Source organism: Acyrthosiphon pisum, chromosome A2, assembly GCF_005508785.2.
Source record: "Acyrthosiphon pisum isolate AL4f chromosome A2, pea_aphid_22Mar2018_4r6ur, whole genome shotgun sequence".
In the NCBI taxonomy this organism is placed as follows: Eukaryota; Metazoa; Arthropoda; class Insecta; order Hemiptera; family Aphididae; genus Acyrthosiphon; species Acyrthosiphon pisum.
The window spans coordinates 100,121,403-100,144,453 of NC_042495.1; the positions used below are offsets into that span (position 1 = coordinate 100,121,403).

Here is a 23,051-nt window from a genome sequence, read left to right on the forward strand (position 1 = left end):
GATAAAAAAAAATTAGCTGGGACAAAATACTTGAAAATTTAATAGAAGGGTCCACATATGTTGTTCTAACTCCCATTCAAAAATTATAAAAATACATAGGCACAATTTTTTTTTTATAAGCATTTAAAGTTCAAATTTTGACTAAATACGTAAAAATTACGGCAATGTTCAAATAATCTTTAAACAGAAATTCATAAAAGTTTTTCTTTTTAATTCTAAGATTTGGAAATTTAATACAAGGCTCCTAACATATTTTTACAATAGCAGTTGCAAAATAAAAGGAATACATTGTCACAATTTTTATTTATAAGCATTTAAAGTTCAAATTTATACGAAATATGTCAAAATTGCGAAAATTTGCAAGTAATTTAGTGGTTGAAAAATCGTAAAAATTTTTTCTTTTATAACTAAGTTTTTAAAATTTGGTACAAGGTTCTCCATAAGTTTTTCTTTAAAAATAATATATCCTAGACTGACAAATCATCTCCGTTCAGAATCGTTTTTCGTATACAATGATATAATATCATTGGATTCAAATTTAATTCTATCCATTACAGTAACCCACTTGTAACCTACTGTACAGCAGAGCGACATCCACGACTTACCCGCCTTTTTTTATTTTTTTTTTGTCAAGCATTCCTGTTACATTCTGTATACAGAATGATCTGCAGTTCGACTGTAGGCTACACTGATTTTAAAATTTAAAATTTATCATTTTCAAAAAATCAAAAAAATCGGGAAACTTATGTTACGAATGAATCGCTCATAAAAAAGTTTTGTGGATTTACTCTAAGCTCTTTTTAATTCCCAGCAATACAAACTTATGAAGAACCATAATGTTATAAATAAAATTAAAAAAAATAAACACATATTGGCAATCACATAATATCTGCAAATATTCGTGATTTTGATTATTTCGTAGACATTTTAATTTTAAACGCTTAATGAAAAAATTATATCTAAGTACCTATGTAGGTATTTTCTTTATTACATAATAAGGATTATTTTAATTTTTCAATGATATCTTATATTTATTATTTCATAATCGAGAGCAAAATATTTCACGAAAAATGTGTATACTTAACGACTATCAACACCAAAAGTATTTTAATCTTTATAGGAGATTGAAGTTATATATACAAATGGGAAGGTGTACATCTCAAATAATAATATTGTCTTGTATGCCCATCAATAATCTATTTTAAATATTAATTTATCATGCTTATCAAATAAAATTATTCATTCTATACCTAATTAATATCTTATACATCACATTTTTAGAATTGTCGCACATGCATGATTATGAAATTACAAATGTAAGTTATCATTAAAAAACATTATAATAATATATCATACGTGATATTACAAAGGAGAGGGCCCGCATTATGACGATGTCACAAATAATATATTATCATCATATCACATACATGGGGTAATTTATTTCCATTAAAAGACAGATGACACATTTTTTTTGTAAGTTGTGGTAATTTGAAGCACCTGTATTATATTCTACATAATTATTACAATAATATCATGAATTTATTTTATCTTTGTACAAAAAAAAAATATTTTGTAAAATAGAATCTTTTATTATTTTTGATACTTTATTCATCATGTCATTATATTTAAATGTTGAATGCTCAGAAACAACAATATATATATTATATATGTTATGTGTAAACTATAAAGTATACATAGCATTATACGCATGTCTGCTATACTTTATATTACACCAGGGTGGTCCAAGCATGTGGCCCTAAAAGCATTTCTTTTTTGCCCCATTTAGAAGATTTATATTTAAAAAAAAAAACACAATATTATAATAACAAAGTCGCAATTCGACGTAACATTTCGCGAAAAATTGGCTTCTGAGAAACAATGCCAATCATTCGAAATTCCAAATATATGTAACCTAATCATCATAATTAAATGTTAGTATTGATCTGTGATAAAGTAATTTGTGCATTATAATAAAATAAAATATAAATAATAATACCATATTTTTTCTTTTGGCGCCCCCCCCTGTTTTTATGAAAGTGTAAATTGGCCCACCAACTACAAAAGGTTAGACCGCACTATACTCTATCAAAATATATTTTGTAATTTTTTTTAAAACAAAATGTACAAATAAATGGAAGTATGTACTACGTTCGAAAAAAAATCGTCTTGGAAATATTGTGTTATTATCAAACGTTAAAATTGGATAAGATAAATGTGGTTCAACAACAAAACTTTAGTCATGGGAAGGGATCTCTCGATTTCACGTAGTATATTATATTCTTCATTTTTTACTCAATCATCGAAACTCAGAATTATTTTAATATTGTATACATTCTTCCGGGTATCGTGAAATATTCTTACAATTCTATAGACAAAATTATTTATTATATTTATGGTAAGTGTTTTATATTCATCAAATTACTATAAAGTATAAACACTGTTTTTTTTTTCTTTTCAATATTCCACAACCACTTTTATAATCCCAACTTCGGTATCCAATTTATATTGTATTTGTTGCATTTTTATCTTTTAATGGAAAATTGTTTTTTTAATCATAATAATAATATACAAGAATACAAAAATTACAATACACAAATTGAACTTAAATAGACAGCCGTTTTTATAACAGCAATATTGTCATTGTATTAAAAATGATAATATTTGTGATCGTGACCGGTAGTTACTATACAATTGTACCTATATGGCTATTTTATGTATTTGTATGGGAGGTAAATTTACTAGCCAGTTGCTTGACATATGAATTATGAGTATCACATTATAATAATATATACCAAAGAGACGTTAGAATGTATTATTGTGTAGATATAAACTAAGTTCTAACATTATAATATTATTTTACCACTCATGTATTTTCTTCACAGCTCCTCTCCTCCAGTTTTCAATATTATTATTAGAAGTACAATTATTTTTACTATAAATAATTATCTCATTACTAACGGGCTGATATTTTATTTTATTTTTTTTTATTTTTATAAGATAGGTATATTTACTATTTACAATCTATTCTTATTTAAAAATAATCAAATGTGAGAGACAGGAGTTACATGTGAAGCTTTTGACACTAACGGATTATTTTTTAATTGGTTCTTTTACACGAATTTTATCAGCCGTCTATTAGCGTTTAATTTAACGACATTATGATAGCCATGGCATTCTTGAACGATATATTTTAAGACAGACGTATTACATCAAATAAATTATAACAATGTGCGCGTTTCAATTTAAATTACGTCTTATAGTTGAATCTCTAACCACATAGACATTTAGACGGTACAATAAAATATTTAAACATGTCAATGGTAGTCAATATACTAGGTATATTAATATGAATTGTTTTCGAGACGTAACAACATTATATTATCACGTTCCGATGACGACAGTGCCGAATGCTGCCAATACAGTTCTACATGGACACCGAGAAATGTTAGCCTTTTCAAATAACAAAGAAATAATAATATGCCGTCTTATATCTACATTGTTAGTATCGTCATAATAATATTAAATTGCCTTCTAATCACTATTATAACACAATGTGTGTATTTTATTGTTGTTATTTCAAACTGAATCCTGCGTACAATTATTATCGTCAATCCTACATCATCCAAATACTTTATTAATTACTTTATTTGGTTTATATTAAATATTATTGTTGTCTTATACGTTAAACGCTTGTATTTAAATTAATAGCTACTGTAAGTCGCGTGGTGCGCTGTATTACTTAACACGTGCATTATTTAATAAGTCGCTTTGCATTATATGTATGCATAACGTCATATTTAATCCTTCCCTCTCCAAAACATTTTTATCGTACCTATCAATGATGACGATAATATAAAGTCACTATAATAATCAGCCATTTGTTTGTTCGTAGCAATTACTAAGTAATAAAGATAGAACAAACGCTAATAAACCAAACTTAATTTATTGCTCGAATACGAAAACCAAATATATATATATTGTGTTGTATATCTTATAAACTCAATTGGCACGTGTCACATAGTTTATGTTTAGAACGGAAAAAAGGAAATATTTTTTCGTTGACCTTTGTTGTTATAATAATAATTGTAAAACATCTTTGTCAGACATTCATATAATATACAGTGGAAACGTTAAATAATTGTATTTAGCTTTTACATTTATTACTGTCATACCATAATAATTATACGCATTTGAAATTGTCACAAAAGTTTTTAAACTAATAATCTTCAATTGTTTAAATTTTTATAAATTAAAATAGAATTGTATTATTTGAGTGAGCCCGAGTAAAGTGTCCGTCCAGTACGCACTCCGACAATTTCTAGAACAATTGAATACCTACTCGATAATTACACGATGATAACTATACGCTTGTATATCTGAAACAATATTAAAGTATCCGTCGTGGAGGATAAAAATTTAATAATTTTCATTATGTCGTCATAATGGTAAAATTAGGTACCTATACATATCATATTATTATGATCAGACACGTCATTATAAGAGCTTGAAAAATGCACAAACATTACCTATTAAAAACGTTCTTAATACGTTAACATCGTATTATTATTATTATTATTATTAAATATTGTTATCTCTGGCCACTAAATCCATATTGTACATAGACACATAGTGCATTTACAAATTATTATTATTATCACTATAATAATTACAAGTCCGTGTCTGGTTACTCCTACGTAGTTACGTGTGTTATATCGAACTTCTTCGAGTCTGTTTTATGGTTACAGTATTATAATAATTGCATCACCAATTATATTGAAATATAAATATAAATATTGTGTACCCACTGTAATAATTATCGTCTATTGCCGCTGCCTTATTCTTAAAGTTCCTCAAAACTTCACCTATACACTACCGTCAAATAATAAAAAAATAAAATATGATAAAGTGAACTTGATCGTAATAATAATAATAATAATATTATCGAACGACTGCGATGTTTATACACTTTGCAAGAGAAAAAATATATGAGGTAATAAGGCCGACTTATATTATAGGTATAATATAGGTATATATATATAGGTATAGTACTACGTTATCGCAGAGCCGCCCACGTTGCGTATATATAGTAATGATAATGCTATAATATTATAATATTATGTTTACGGGAACTTCAAAAATAAAAATAAATTGGATTTTTCATTATTTATTGTTGTCAAGTAAATTTTCCGTGCGAAAACATTTTTACAGTCAATGGGCACCGCCGCCGTGCAGGATGATGTATTATGACTGTGCTTATATTATAATGTACGAGTTCGTTCGCGAAAAATTTTCAATTATAACAATATTTGTCGCGTAGAAACGGGGCATTTTGAAAGTGCATAATTTTTAGGTCACCGGGCCGGGTGCAGCTGCAGGATAATGACGTATACTCGAGAAATTCGCAGGAGGGGTGTCTTCCGCTATGGCCCACACGAAGACTGAAAAATAAATCGGAAGCAAATTTCCGTTCATATAAATGTATAATATCCGTGTATTACGATATTACAATAACTTATTACACTGCACAATGTGTAATAACGTCGCGACGTTCGCGTTTCGTACGGACTGAAACGATCGTTAAATTTGAATATAATATAATATTACACTTTGAACAAAAAAAACCGTTTAAATCGCTCGTGCAGCTGCACCGTGATATACCTGATATAGGCAAACGTGTCTGTCGTTAAAACTGCAACTGCAGTCTGTAGCTGCTGCTGCACGCGATGCAAATCACTGCATCACGAACTGCACAATATGCAGTTTTGCGTAACAAGCGCGGCAGTCATCTCGTCCCTGTATAATATAATATTATAATTATAGAACTTTTGAGGAGCTTTTAGTATTTAATTTGAATATAATAATTATAATAACAAACATAAATCATACACATAATATGTGTACCTGTGTGTGGGGGGATGTGAGATATTTTATATGAAGATTTAGTTCATTTTTTCGACGAAAGTTCTAATAATAAATAAAAACAATACCAGCTAATGTTATATTTTGTTTCCATAATTGTCTTTATAGAACCCAAAATACTGTCACGAATCGCTAAATTCTCTGCTTGTTTTAAAGCAAAAACACAATTTAAAACCATTTAGTGTCTATGTATTAAACAGTCTGTGTTCTCGTCTTTGTTTTCTCTACAGAAATACTCTTTCCCTGAAATAATTGTAGTCCGTCAAGTCTAGTATGTGAGCAACGCTTTTTACGTATATTATACATTTCACGTGACATTAAATCCACATAACATTTATTTGGTTTTGTTGACATTTCTAAAACAATTCCGTTTACTGCGTTGCAGTGAGTTATATATTTTTTTTTATTTAACTAAAAAACACACACACACACACACATATATACAATATATGTGTATTTTATACAAATACAATGCACCAACGTAATGTTATTCACGACATTATATTTACTCTGTAATCATGGCAATATGGCTGTTAAAACATATATTTTCGTATTTTTTTTAGATTTTGATTGAAATGATTGCTTTAAATTGATGTTTTTTTAATTTTGTGTAAAGGCACATATTTTGTGTCAATTATAGAAGTCTCTATTATGTATTTAACGACAATCGTCTGTACTTAGGAGAGGTGATGATTTTTTATGCGATTCCTCGGTAAATTTGTGGTTTTCGTCAAAATATTAATACTTCCACGACCGTTTTAGCGTAAACTTCGAAATCCTCTCGACCACTCATAATAACGATGTTTGAACGCAATTGTTTACCCGCCTATATGCTCACCTAATTCCGCATCTCGTCGGATTTATATACCTAAACGCATTTTCTCATTAGTAAATACATCGAAAATTCAGTGAAACCGTTTATCGTTAGACAGGAAATTCGTATTACAATAAATTATTCAAATTATTCCTCGTGTAGTGTTTACGCATAACAATAATGTGTCATGAATATGTTAAGGGAAACCACGGTTTGGGTTGTAAACGGTGTAAACCTACGGTATAATAATAATAATAATAATACTAGTATTATATAGAATGAAGTACCTATAGGTACTATACTGATTACAGAAATTACTATATCACAATAATATTTTTGTCAAAAATGTACATATCTTATTTGATACGAAATTATAACACCGCAATGAAATCGGATAAGGTAAATTTACTTATATGTAACATTATACCGTTCTCTGATGTCCATGTTTCCTTTCATCGCATATTATATTATTTTGTACTCGGATCACTACAGTGATAACATTGACAACTACTGTCTGAAAACGTAAAAAATACATTTTTAATTAAAATAAAGTCATGATTCTTGTGAAGTGCCTATCTGAATGTTTTATTTTTTTTATTATTCTATTATTAATTTGTTTAAATGATTATATACGTATATAGTTGAAAGTTGGTTTAAGATGAAACTAAAAAAAAACTAAAAAATATTTAAATACATTTTGGTTATTTATTTATTTATTTAATTTTTTGTTAATAATTATAGTTTTAAAATTGAAATATAAATGTAGTATTTTAAATTTAAATGATTAGTTTATTTTATAATAATTTTATGAAAAGATTAATTGAATAAATATTTAACTAATTAAATATGTTTAAAAACGTACTTCCATATTATGTTTCAAAGTCGTTTGATAACTGATTGGTATAGGTACCTACTACATTCATATAATAATATGTAATTTTATTCAACCAAAACACGAATAGTTGCCATTTATTATTTACCACCGACGAGTATGTTTGCTTAAGTGTAATGTTATTTTGCTATGAGTTTGTTTATGACTTTAATGATTTATGATTGCTGTTTTCATTCAAATATGACTTCTTGTTTCCATTATGATTAAGATATTAATATTCCATAAAAGTTGATGACAATCTATTTATAATACAATAAATTATTATTTTATAGGTGCACTTAGGTACTTACTTATTAGTTTTTTTATGCGATGCAACTTAGTGAACTGTATTATAGTTCGTAGAACACTTGCTTGGTGTACTGAAATGTAAAAACTGGTAGGTAGCCTATATAACTCAGTATAGCTGTTAGACGTACCTACCTAGAGTTTAAGTACGATAAAAACGATTTAATATAAAACAAAACCTAGGTTTAGGAGGTAGTCATAATATTTTTAGAACGAATGGTATTTATAATATAAATGCCATAAAATATTCTTATTTTTTTCAACTCCATAAACTTGTATGCTGTTTAAAACGAGTAGCACGAAAAAAGCGTAGTGCATTACTATTTTTATTTATATAAACAAATGTATAATTCGATCGTATACAGCTATAGTAGCAATAGTATAATATTATATTGTATAGAATAAAATAAAATAAATAATTTATATCTTCCATTTTTCAAACTTTATTTTATCTTTTTATCAAAAAAGTCTTAAAATAACACCCACGAAAGCGGTATTTTAAAAATGTTTCGAATGTTTTGGTTTGAATAATATAAAACACTTGCATCATACAAATAAATTAAAATAATGACAATCACTAAAAAATTATATTGTTATGTAAAAAACATTGTATTTTTACCGCTTTATATATACTGATAGGTATACGCGTGATTTGCATTCTTAAAAAATTCCGGACTCAGAGATTGCAAAATTGAATTTTGTTTTCCGCCTTCTCGTCCAACAAATATTTTCCGATGAAATTGAAATTAGTATTTATTTATTTATTATTATTATTATTTATTTTTTTTTTTTTGACGCAAAATAGTTAAACTCGTGAAAAATATGCACATTTTTTAGCTGGTCAACATCTGGTATTATTTTGGTATATCCGTTACCGTGTTTTCAGAATCATAAATTTAAATTCATCTCCCCTGTTGCTTGAAAACTATTCACATTTTTATAAATCTTTCATGGTACAAAATAAATGCCTATTTCCTCTACTATTTTTTATGTCCAACGATATTTTATTTTTGGAAAATAATGAAATATTTTTAACTACAGGTGGTATGTAAATACTACAACGATTGCATGGACAAGTGCGTTATAATATAACCAATAATAACCATTATTTTATTAGAATGAAATGTTTGTATTGCACTCTGTTCGATTGGTTCAGGATGGCTCATCCCATCTTATATGGGAATTTGGTCCAGTTAAGATTTATCAGCATCCATTATGGGCATATTATTTGATATTTTAATACGTTCTTTGTGTTTTGCACTTACGTTTTACCGCTATTGGCACTTACTATATATTTTTCAGATTTTCCTGTGTTAGTTTTCAGACATAAAATACATGTAGCTCACCTTATATTATATTGTATACGTGTAATTGTTGAAGAAAAACTATCGTTTGATTTTACGAACGAATATTGATGTATTCCAATCACATCATAATATTATGTGTGTATTGTGTAAATGTGTACGCAGAGCTGCAATAATTCAATTTCAACTTTATGTACACTAAAAATGAATTATTAAATATTATATGTTAGTAGGTAGTAGGTACCAATACCTATATATTTTGTGCATGTAATGATTCATAATTATTTTCTGTACCTATACTTTTTTATCTCCGATTACAGTCAATAAAAACCACTACTCTGAGTTTGGGGAATTTCTTTCAATTTAAACGATTTTTTAAAAATATTTTTGCCGCATAAATAACACTAGGTAGGATAAAAAAATGTGGTTATTTTATAATATGCAATATTGTTAGACATAAAAATACTTAAGAAAATATTTATATTGGATGGAAAAATGTATAGAATGGGAGCCGTTTTTAGATAAAGGGATGTTATAAAGTTTGATTCACGGTTTTGAAAGCAGAGTAACTGAAAACAAAATAAGACCGGAAGTTAGATCACGTAAAAAATGCTTTTATTGATATGATGAAATTTTTCATTCTAATATTTTATGTTTATCTATGGTTTTCGTTAAATTCGTTTTTTTATCATCGTGTATGATACTGTCGTATTATATTATGATTATATTATATGATCATTTTAAAAAAAAAATATTATCTTACATCATACTTAGTCTAAGTTGTTAGTTATTACCACCAAATAAATTATTTAAAACAGATTATTGCATTTCGGTTCTCATAGGTAGTAAATTACTTGGGTATTGAAGTTCAATTGATATAGTCTATAGATATTATTATTATTTATTACACACAAATACACAATCTGTTAATTTGTACAAAACAATAGCGAAAAGAGCGAAAAACAAATGTGAGCTTATTAGCTATCTTAATATAGGTATATTTAGTGTTGTAAAATTGAAAGAACACATTTTTAAGATTTATTTATAAGAAAAACTAAATGTCATTTAATATGTTAATCCTTTAAGTAACTACTTGCGTTTTTAGAATTATTTTTTCTTTAATTAATATTTAATATTCCCTAGTGCGATTGTAATAGAAACTGCTGTCGGGGGATTATGGATATAAATACCTAGATATATATATATTAACAAAATATCAGAATCTTTTAATTATTATTTTAATTTTGCTGCACATGACCCACATATAAATCATAGAAGGTTTAATCCTTTCTTTAGAATTACAACTTATTAATACATCAGCAATTCAGAACAGACTGAACACAGTAGATTATAAAACAATCAATTTTAACATTCACATAGACTTTATAAAAGCAATGACCAACTACATAATATAGAAAAGTATATTATGGCTTATAAGAAACCTTCAATAGTGGAATACCACAGAAACGGACGAAAAACAATTTTTTATATATTTTTTTGTAAGGACCCTGTTGATTGAACAAAAAAATGTGTAGCGTTACTTAGAATAATTCACTATGTTTCAAAAATATATCATAATAATATTATTAAACTAACCTAACCTTGCCTAACCGAGGAGATAATTAAAATTAAAATTAAAATATTTAGTTAAATATGATATTTTTTCTTATTTCACTTTAGCACTTGCATAATATTATGTTCGAGAACCAGAATGCAGTTATGCTACAGTTATTGTCAATAAAATAAAATTCTATGAGTTGGTATTTCAACATTGTTGTAGTGTCTGATTAAATAATTAACTTTGTTAGGATTAGGTGTTCATGTATAGTACATTAGTGCCTATAATAGTTATACACTGATATACGTATCGGAGTAGAAAAAACAATGTGTGCAATTACTATACTTACTACTCAATGTATTTCTTAAAATTATTTTTTGATGAGCTTCTGATTTTCGACTACACGGTCTCGATATTTTCACTTATATTTTCACGGTTCATCGGTATTATAAGATAAAATATGGATGCTGTTTGTAAAATATATCATCGTTGCTGTCATTATAATATTAACAACGGTATGAATAAGAGCACAAATCGTTATTTAATACATATTATGTTTTCATTTAAATTAAATATCGATTCACGATATAATTTAAATATTATGTAAAATATTATTAACGATATAGGTAATTTAAATAGTATAAATAATTTAAATATTATGTAAAATATTATTAAACTTGTCCATTTATAATACGAAATCCCCGCTGTCTCTTGGAATTAAAATCACAGCCAAGCCAAGTAACACATAAAACAAAAGTCGGTAATTTATATAAGTTGGCAGATATGTCAGATTCGTGTTCACTTTTTATTCGTGAACAAAATATGGCCTCTTTCTGCCCTGATCAATGTCGAATGTTTATATTCAGCTAAGTACGCCATTTTTCATACCTCTCTTGGATTTGAATATACATTCTAGAATGTCTGTCGATCGTTCTATTGTAACTGGCTTCCGAAATAATTACAAATCAAATGTCTACATGTCTACATAATATTGAGACCACTCTGTTGTAAACTACTTCAAGTAAAAAAAAATTGCGTACCTATATATACTTGTCAGGACTCACTAGAAGGTAACGTGTAAAACAAACAGTTTAAATTATATGAATTTGATATATAACAATATTATAGGTATAACAAACCACCAGGTAGTAGTAATGGTATACAATAGTATGTAATTATACATATTTTATACCATGTGACAATATGATGATAATGTAACAATTTGGTGAATATTTCAAGTACCTACGATTCGTTTTCAACTTACTACATAATAAAAAAATCAATTTTGTCAAAGTCTGCAGGTTTGCGTAAAAATTGTTGTTTTTTCCCCAATTGTTAAGGAAAGTACTGAGAATTGTCTCCCTTTTGATCCCCCAAAGTACCAACTAGATTGAATTTACTGCTAGAAAAGATATTGAAATTGAATAGGTATCTAAGCATTTTTACTGTTCAAAAAGGCGATGACAGATACAAAAAAAAATACTTATCATTGTAAACTCAATACATTCATCGCTCCACTCAGTATCTAAAATTGAAGTATTTTTCAGTTAGTTGTTATTTATTTATTAGTTTTTTATTGTTAACATTCACTATAATTTATAACACCTAAAAATATAATATTGTTATGTAACCTTTTAGATAGTTGTTAACGAAATATCTTAAAGTTTTTTAAAGTATAAAATGTTTTATTATTCACGTTTTTTAATAATTGCACTTCATTAAATTGTTTCTAATTATAAATAATTTAAAAAATATATAATGAAGCTGATTGGGCTTAAGAAAAATAAATATTTAACAAATTAATTCTACAATGAAGACTTTATAATGATTTTTCACTATGTTATCTGATTTTTGGTGTGGGTGAATCTATACAAACTTTATGTAGTCCTCAAGAAAATTATAAAATTGTATAAAAAAAAAAAAACAGAGTAAAAACTAAAAAGTAAAATAAGTTACAATTATTTATTTTATAAATGCTAACTAACACCCACAACTGGCAACCCTCGTTTATTACAAACGGAGACGAAGGGTAAAAAACGTAGGTACCTGCACATAAATTATTTTTTATCCACGAAAAAAAAATTAATAACATTTTTACAGTGGATGATTCAATTTATATGAAATTACTGACATTTATTTTAATTATCTGTCCCGTCTTCTTTTTTTGAATTTGCTCGCGCTGTTAGACAAGTATACACCACCACAGGCGTTTGAAGTCTTCAACAAAAATATTTACATTGCGCGTAATAATTTGGCGTACGTATACAGATAATTACAACTATAATAAAATTCACAGTATAGTAATGTTATCAAAACATTAACTTTATGTTAGACGACTACACTAAAATAAGGTTTTGTTTCTCGCTTGCCGTGGAGGTAACATTAGTTGAATAAAACGTGGGTGTGCTGAGTACACATGGGGCAGAATACGGGGATGTTATGTTGTATAATAATTGCAATATATAGTTTAAACTTATACCCTAACCCGGGGTGGTCTAACCCGTTGCTCTCGAGGGCTTTTTTGCTCCCCTCCCCCTCCTACCCTTAGAGAGATAATACTACGTACATAATATATTATATATTCAATAATTATAACTAACCTAATTATCATAATTATATTATAACACTAATATTAATCTGGAATGTAATAACTTATGCAGTAGGTACCTATATTATAATGTTGCTTGTAATAAAATAAAATATAAAATATATTTTTTTTCTTTTGACGGGCCATTTGTATTAATGTGAAAATTGGCTCGCCAACTACGAAATATAGGACCTTCCTACCATAACTTAACGCAGACTACGGGCATAATTGAAAAAATAATATATATATTTCAAAAATAAAATCTCAACGTTATGTTCATTTGTTAAAGTATGTAATAATAATTCACTATATATTATGACTATAGTGCCGTGTGGAACAACTAACACTGCAGTACAAGAAAGAAGAAAATCGTTTTTCGAACGCCTATTTTATATCCAAAATAAAAATAATATAATAATAAATTATTATTTTTAAGACGAACATAAACTTATTTATCTAGAAAATGGTTCGATATTTGATTTTCACTTATAAGATATTATTCAAGCACTGGGGACCTGATAGACCTTTTTTTTCTACTTCGAACTTGGTACACTCGAAATAATGTAACGTTTTGTATCTTAAAACTGCTGTATATCATAGCTGTATAGTAACACCCGCCTATGCGTATTATAGCCATAATAATAATATTTTTAAATTTACGTTACCTACTTCATATTGTAATATTATTTAGATATACATATAATGTAACATTATAATAGTGTAGGACAATATGCAAAACGACATTGGTGGGCTTTTTTTATTGTTTGTATATCAATGGCGCTCACCAAAATATTACTCGTCTGTATATGTGTTTTTGTATAGGAAACATTACTTAATGCCGTCGTAGTTGTTGTTAAAATATATATAAACTCATGGCGCGTACGATCTGCTTGTTTTGTTTTTCCCCCCAACTCGATATTAGTTACACAATATTTTGAATGCCATTTGTGGGGATGCCAGTCGAATGTGCTGCAGTACATAATTCAGTATATTAATATGTATCTATTATAATATATTATGTATGGACATATGTGTGTGTGTGTCTTGTATATTATATACGCGAGTACGAGGAACAGGAAGAAAACTGCTGCGCAACCGGATGCGTGATATGCAGCAAGTATATTATACTGTGTACCCATCTCATCATCGCGCATAGTATTTTATTATTTTCGTATCCATGATAATATATATTCTACGAGCAACATACGTGACGATCCGTTAATGTTAAAGTATTATTTTATCGTTTTCGAATGTGATCTGTCGAACGTGAGCTGCAGTATCTATACATTAATGCGTTATATATTAATTATATGTTTATATGATAGGTACCTGCATGTATATACCTAGTAATAATTTTTCAAAATATTGTATTTATATTGTTTGTCGTCACGGTGGGTTCGAATAACTTTTAACCTCAACGCACGATATGTCCTTATACCGACGACAGTTAAATGGACGTATTCCGTAAATAGACGAGTCTAATAAATATATTATGCATAGTATATTATTATAATATAATATTATAGATATTATGTCTCTCTAAGCGATCCATATTATAGAGTCCGCCTACCCGCCTTTACCACGCCCCGTCGTTAGGTCAAATATTATTTATGACCTGTACTCGACGTGTGTCTCTAGCATACAACTCGGAAGCATTTTTTCTCCAAACATTCGTATCCCGTCACTTGTGAAATTATATTGTTTTTCGAATAAAGTAGGTATATATATACTTAACAATGCATGCAGAAAAATAATAAATTTCCTTGCCACTCTATAAGATACGATAATATGTCGCTCATTGGAGTTCAACTGCATTGTTTAATAACGTGCAAAACATATTAAGACGTGATCTATAAAATTCGAATTTTTGAATATGACAACTTAATAAAAAATTGTCAATATTTTATAAAAATAAATCGCGTTTAAATTGAATATTGCGGTGTAGTGATAATAATAGTGGACGAGTCTTGCGTATAATTCGACATGTATAGTAATGTATAATATATTGTATGATATTTACTATTCGTTGAATGTTATTTTAAATAATAATTACTAAACCAGTGACTATTTTACGTCTTCAGAGTTGCCATTCTGTCTTTTTCCTGGTTAATGTTTACAAGACTTGCCGATCGTTCTGCATGCCTATTTGTTCTTCGATTGTGTAAATTTGTATATCAAACGTGTAGAATGAACATATTACTATTTGTTATATTATTTTAATATATTGGTACTCTGCACACGCTATATACATATGCAATAATTCCAAGTGCGGTATAACATAAACCGTGTTGATAAATATTTCATGAATGAAACCGCTTTTTTAAGCATGGTCATTATATTATGCTGCGCATTTTGTCCGCAAACTCACCGGTTTCAGTAAGAGCTTATAAAAAACTACTCTCATCCTCATGGTCGTATTTTTTTCACCTATTCTGCAGTGATGAGACGATAGTTTATTTTATTATGATATAATATGATGTAGATCCCACGCTCCCGACATTATATTAGGTCTCAGGTGTAATCGAAAGTTACGACAAAACGTCGATATAATTTTGGATTCATCAAACGGGGGTACTCGTGATGCATTTTACAATTGTGATACCTATACCTATATTGTATGTACACTGTAAATGCGGGTTCACATAATATGTATATAGTTTGCGCCGATATTTATTTGTATTTATATATTATACACCCGTGTAGCTCACAAAAATTCATGGAACCCATCAAACTTTTAATCTGAATGTCGAAACGTTAAACGCACGCCCACACACGCCCATGCATACTTCCATAGTATTATAGAGAGCATTAAATACAAAAATCACATTAAATGTGTAAATTGTTACATTACAATACATTACAATTGTAAATTTTACAGCACAATATATTATACGTCACCGTGGAGAGATTGAAAGTCAAATAGAAACGTTTAGAATTACTATCTAAGCGAGATGATATTGTATTATACTACCATATATATATAATATTATGATTTTATAATGTCGAGCGTGAGGAGAATTGAATTCCCAAATTAATTAACAAAACAATTTAAATGTATTATGATAATATGTATAGTAATATTATATCACATATCTACCCATATACATATATTTTAAATGACGAGCATCCGATGAATATGCGCAATAATATACGTGAATCGTCTTTGCGCCCAAAGGAATCTAACGGCCATCACCACAAAAGCAAATAACTCCAAACTTATAGAACATAGACGCAGTAACTTGGAGTTTATAATATATACATGTCAGTGGTGTCCACTGTTTAAATTCATCAAGTTGATTTTGTTTGCCGATCCGTAGTCAAAGCGTCTGATCTGCCAACGTAGGTATATTTATCATCATCTTTTCCCAAGCTAATCAGTAGTTAAATTTAATGTTTGCAAAATTGCTTACGCAAGCCGAATATACTGTTAAACTTTTCTCTTTCAAGCTATTTTCAATTAGTGATGTTGTAAAAAAATTTTATTTTTTATTTTAATGACTACAAATTTTTATATTTTTTATTCATTGACCACACTACAATAATAAATTATCCATGCTGACGTGCTGCTTAATAAGCAGCGCATATTATTTTATTGCGTGCTTTACAATTGAAATCGATTGCGATATATTTTAAATATTCTCTACCACTTCAAGTTACGTAAACTATTAGTGTTATAATTACAATTTCGACCTTTACCAAAATAACATGCGAACAAATTCCCATGAATAAATATAGTGAAGTTAATAATTCGACGCAGCCGAATAGCTCACCTGTCTTAAAACTTGTAAATGTACCTACCCTACTCGTATATGCTTTATGAATAATATGTTAATTGTCAAGTTATGAATTTACATAAAATATTAGGAAACCTGTAATTTTATAACGCCGTATATTTTATGAGTAATGACTAACAACACCAAAAAAAGTATGGTGAAATATTATTTATTTTGATCAATAGTAGGTATAATCATTGTACATTTATACAAATTATATTATTACATTAAACATAATATATTAGGGATCTCGTAGAACTCACAGGTAAATTATTATGGAAAAATCATTATCATTTGAATATAACAATCTAAAAATTCAATATTAATTGAGTTGTCGGTGCAATACAGTAAAGTCGTCGAGCTATATAATCTTACAGCTACAGAAACTGACTTCAATTTGGCCATAACCCTGCTACGCCTACCTACCTCTTGCAAATTATTAAAATCTAAAATAAAGTCCAAGATAAAGAACTTTAAACCTCGGACGAGAGAAATTAAAAATAAACATTTTTTTAAAAGCATTATTTTTTAATTTTAATTCACGGTTAAACAATATATAACGTAAAATGTATATATATATTCAATGTGTACTGTGTACTGTGTACAGACTGTAATGGTATGTGCGGGAAAAAGTAATCATAATAAAAGCGGAAAAGTGTTCTGCAGTAGGTAAAGTTGTTGGTTTCGAGTTTTCCTCATCATTGAATAAGTCAATTTAATGTAGGTATGTGTTAAATTTGAATTCAAATAATATACTTCATTGCATACAGAAAACGATTTTGAGTGAAGACTTAACTTATTCTGGCCATAAGGCTGCAGCAGTACTAAATATATTTCATAATATGATTTTTTATGTTACTTTTAAAGTAATTTACTTTACAATAAATTAGTATAATAAAATTACGGTAGATCGATATAAGTTAGACCACAAATGTATCATATTTTTAAAATTTAACTATCATTATTGTATATTATATGTAATTCACAAATTCATCAATATTCTATCCTCAAATGTTCATAAAAAAATATTGTGATTCACGATTTCTTTTTTTTAATTCAAGTATTAACAAGTTAAACGGAACCTTGCTTTTTTTCTAGCTTGTTGATCAATATATTTTACAGAAAAAAAACAAACGATGGTATATGTGAACACGGTATAACTTTTTGGTAATCGTGGTTACAAAATAATTATTTTATTTATAATTAATAGTAATTATAATATTAACATTTTAGAAATATTTGTATTTTTTTTTTGTCTTTTTCAATTATTTTAAAAAGTATTAAAAATCATCAATTTCGACCTCCCAAAAGTACCAACTAGATCCATTTTCTACCAGAAACTTCCATCGACTATGATGATCAGAACATTTTTTCTATAAGAAAAAGTGTCTTCAGACACAACAAAATAAAACAAAAAAAATACACGCCATTGTAAAATCAATACTTACATTCGTCGCATCTCTCAAAATCTAATAATACATTTTTTTTTAATGATAACCATTTTGCAGATTACGTGGGATGATGAAAATATATAATAATATTACATCGTATTCTAACATTTTTTTCTCTTTTTGAAGTATTATTATTATTACGTAACATACATTAATATTCAAAAACTTTCGTTTTATTTTTTTGAAACCAGACACAGCCTAAAAGCATTTTGTCCTTAATACTCCTGGGAGTTGTTTAACCCGACTTCCCATCATTTTTCTTTTAAACCGCTTTTCCCGTGTCCACCCTCTTTCTTTCTTCTATCGCTCGTTTGATAATGGAACTATAAAAAAAAAAGTGTGATATTTATGGAGAAAAAAACGGAGATTTTATATAATTTGTTTACACCGCGTTGCCTTTTGTAAGTTATTTATCACTTGGTATAATAAATGTGTACAATTTTTAATATTATAACGGGTGTGATAATTATTATGTGATTGGTTTTATTATTTACATTATAACATAAGTAGTATAAAAAAACATTATTTGCACACTTCACATATTATATAATACAACACAACAAATACCTACAATATATTGTAGATTTAAACTGTTGTAGTTATGTGAAACTATAGTCAATTGAGTGATCCAACCACAACTAAAACTAATAAAGAAACGACCATATATATAATTTGGTGTAGTCCCTTCGTCGATGTGTAAGTTTACATAGCATTATGTTTCTTATTTAGAATCAGGGGGATTATCTATTTACATTTAATTAATATAATAATATATTATGCTATATATTATATTATAATATCATAATATAGTATGTAGGGTTATACATCGTTATTGAAAAATACCCAAGTCTAAGATATCTTTCCGGTAATTGATTACCTAGTTCAGTGTATTAAATATTATATTATATAGGTGTATAAATATTGGCTGTAAAAATTGATTCAAATAAAAGTGTGGAGCTTTGTGTGGTGAGCAAAATTATTATTCTCGTGAAATGTTATACACGTGCGTACAGCGTTCGTGGATAAATTATGTTTAGATACCTACGCAAAATGGTTATTTCGTTCGCTTTATAAATACATATTATTATTATATATGCAATTTTAATTATACGAATTAAAATCGCCAATCCGTCCTCAGCTGATTTGGCCCACCTTTAGTTGGGATCTTATTTTTAACGAAAAACATAACTATATTATTAAGTTACCTCGGGACTTGGGTTTTTTATCCACTCAAAGTAATAATAATGTGTTTTTTTTTTCTAATTCTAGCCATGGCGAAGATCTCATCGTTACACCGTTTGCACAAATACTGGCGAGCCTACGAAGCGTCCGCAATAATTTCTTGAGCCTCACCAATGTACCATCACAAAAGTGAGTATTATATACAATATTTTTTTGTCTAGCATTAAACGTGTACACAAATTTCAAGCATAAACAGCTAGTGTATAAGCACCGATAATTTAGTGGCTACTAGTCATGACCCAAGGTAAAAACTTATCCTAAATGGTGGCTAGAGTTTTTTTGGGGTACATATTATTTTTTTTTTTAAATACAGTATTCCGTCTACTAGAATAATAAGATAAGGCCCTAAATAAGTAATAGGTGTAATAAAATGACCAAACATTTACAGAACTTCTCCTATTGGATAATATTCTGTTATTTACATACATAAATATTTATAATAAAGGCAAGTCGTTTAGTTTATGACGTTTAAAGCGTCTGACATCTAATTCTGTATCCAGCAGCTGTAGAAATTCAGTGTTAACATGACCATGTATGGTTGTTCTTCGTGTTGGGTTTCAGAGTCTCGTATGATTTAATTAATCAATTTAATATTCAAGTCCAAGTGAAGATATTTATACCATTGGAAGTAAATTTGGAACCACAACTTGCGTTCGCAATCTTAGAATCGAGGGTATCTACGTGCTAAATAAAAATTTTAAATATAATACATATTATTATACATTATTAAATGTAATTTATCTTCACATATTATACTTAACTTGGGATTGTATTTTTACTATAGATAGCTACGTAGGTAAAATATTTAAATATTTTTTTTTTTTTTTAATTTGTATTATGGAATTAGCAAACTTATTTTATGTTATTTTTATAAATTCAAATTTGTTCATTTCATCTTCTGTAATTAATAGTTAATAATAGTCAGCAGTATTATAATAATATGACAAACATTAATATCATTATAATTTTATTATATATTATGAACCTATATTATGCGATTTTCGACTGTCGCAATTATTAAACCGGCACGAATAATATCATTGATATTATGGACATATTATACATTTGTAAATATTAATCGATTCGCCCCTCGGATAGGTATAGGTAAGGTATAGGTATAAGGCAAGAAAACCCACGCAGCAATTCGGATTACGACTTTTTTTCTCCTAGTTATCTTTTGGACGCAACTAGTATGCAACCTACGAATAAGATATGAGAAATACGGTATTATAAGGGCGCAAAAGGTCGAATGACGCACCAAAAGAAAAGGCTATACGAAATAGTCGGAGAGAAAAATTTAATGTATATATTTCATATACGTCATCGTCGTCCATATTATAAAAATCAGAGTGGTAGAGAGAGAGATCGTGTGAGAGAGAGGGAGATAAAAGTACGTATGTGCATTTTTTTTTTTTGCCGCGTCCTTATTATATATAATATCGAACGGCGTTCGATCGTTTTTTATTTTATTTTTTCCAAATATTTTCCTTTATATTCTATAATATAATATAATACATAATGACGACTTATAAAGGAAATCTCTCCACGACCGCGCTGCACCACGGCCCCCGCTGTTGTCGTTGCCGCCGCGGGCGAACGGATTGCGGTGGTTTTCAGTCTTCGCCGTCCAATAAAAACATAAATAAATAAGGCGGAAAAAGTTTTGTTAAAAATATAATAAATCCCCGTATCTGTATAATACTATTATATAATATTTTTATTATTATTATTGTTGTTGTGCTTTGTATATATATCTATACGTTCCGAAAGTCACGTCGTGTGGTACTATAATATTATGTATTCGGTCGCGCACAGTTTCCCTGCATATAATTGCACACTTCGATTGCATAACCATCGGTACGATAATATAATAATATAATATTCTATTGATAACGCTCCAAATAATAATAATAATAATAATAATAATAATAATTGTGTTACGTTGTTTTTGACACGCGTAACTTGAACTCGACGCTCATTAATAATTAGACGTTTTGAAATCGAAAAGAATTTAGTTTATATACATATATTTATGTTATTTATCACACTCCATAGAACACCGACGATGCAAACACATCACGATGATAATATTGTATGTAAATTAAATACTCCAGACGACCGTGATGGTCGCAAACAACAACAGCTGTCCTAAATCGCGGCGAATTCAAAGTCACTTTAATAAATTACCATTAGCTAGTTGCGAACGTTGAAACGTGCAATACCATACGGGACCGTAAATATAAACCTACCTACCGTTATTTTACTATATTTTAGCAGTGAAAAGTGACGTAAAAGTATATATTGTGTAAAGGGACGTCCCAAGTAATCATACACTTGTTAAGCACTAAACCATTGCGCTGTCTTGAAACATAATATTTTCATTCTATAAACTATTTCACTATTATATTAAATAGATCAGGTTTTGGTAGTTATTTTTCTGTCATAATAATATTCATCACGGTACGGAAAACCAATTTAAACGATGATTGTGTTTGATAAGTTCTGGATTTCATATTTAGTTTATTAATTGTTTTATGTTTAAATAACGAGTTGTGTATTGCTGCAGATATTGATATGAAAATGATCCAAGTTATTCAATTATTTTACTATCAAAACATATTTTTCACGATTCGTTCGAATTTATTTTAAATGCATAATTATTATATACCCGTACCTCTAAATTTTACACAATGAATTTAATTACAAATTTTCAGGGCCAATATAGGAATGAGCTCAACTGCAGTCTGTACTTGTCAATATAGACTTTTAATTGCAGTAGCATATTACATAATATTATATAGGAGCTATTATTTAATGTAATTTCAAATTGTTTTACTTTATATTCTATAGTTGTTATATTTATTATTATTATTTTTAATCTTCGTGGACTGAAAACCACAATGTTTTCTTTACTTGCTTGAATTTTTAATAGATATATTTTTTCAGTAGAATAATTGTTCTTTGTTACATTAATTTGTTTTATTATACAAAATGAAAAATAAATACTCATAGAAAACAAAAACTTTGTTCACAATTTAGTTCTTTGTCTGTAAAAAAATATTGTAATTTATTCCATGTCCAAATAAACATATACATTTAATGTACCTATCATTTCATCTCCTCCCGATAAATTTACCTATTCGCGAGCAGTTGCTGGGGAAAACTGGATCCCTTTATGGCTTTTTGCCAACGTAATTACCGGGTGAAACTATTATTCGTGCATAAT

General features: G+C 28.2%; 1 protein-coding gene across 7 annotated transcripts in view; it reads left to right on the plus strand.

Moving 5' to 3' along the window:
- LOC100166947 (cAMP-specific 3',5'-cyclic phosphodiesterase) overlaps positions 1–23,051 on the plus strand; it is a 519,645-nt gene that overhangs the window by 467,679 nt on the left and 28,915 nt on the right. For all 7 annotated transcript variants that reach the window (XM_029489182.1, XM_029489181.1, XM_029489179.1 and 4 more), the window contains one exon: positions 19,853–19,954. In XM_029489182.1, coding sequence (XP_029345042.1) covers positions 19,853–19,954 — 102 coding nt within the window. The remainder of the gene's footprint in view (positions 1–19,852; positions 19,955–23,051) is intronic.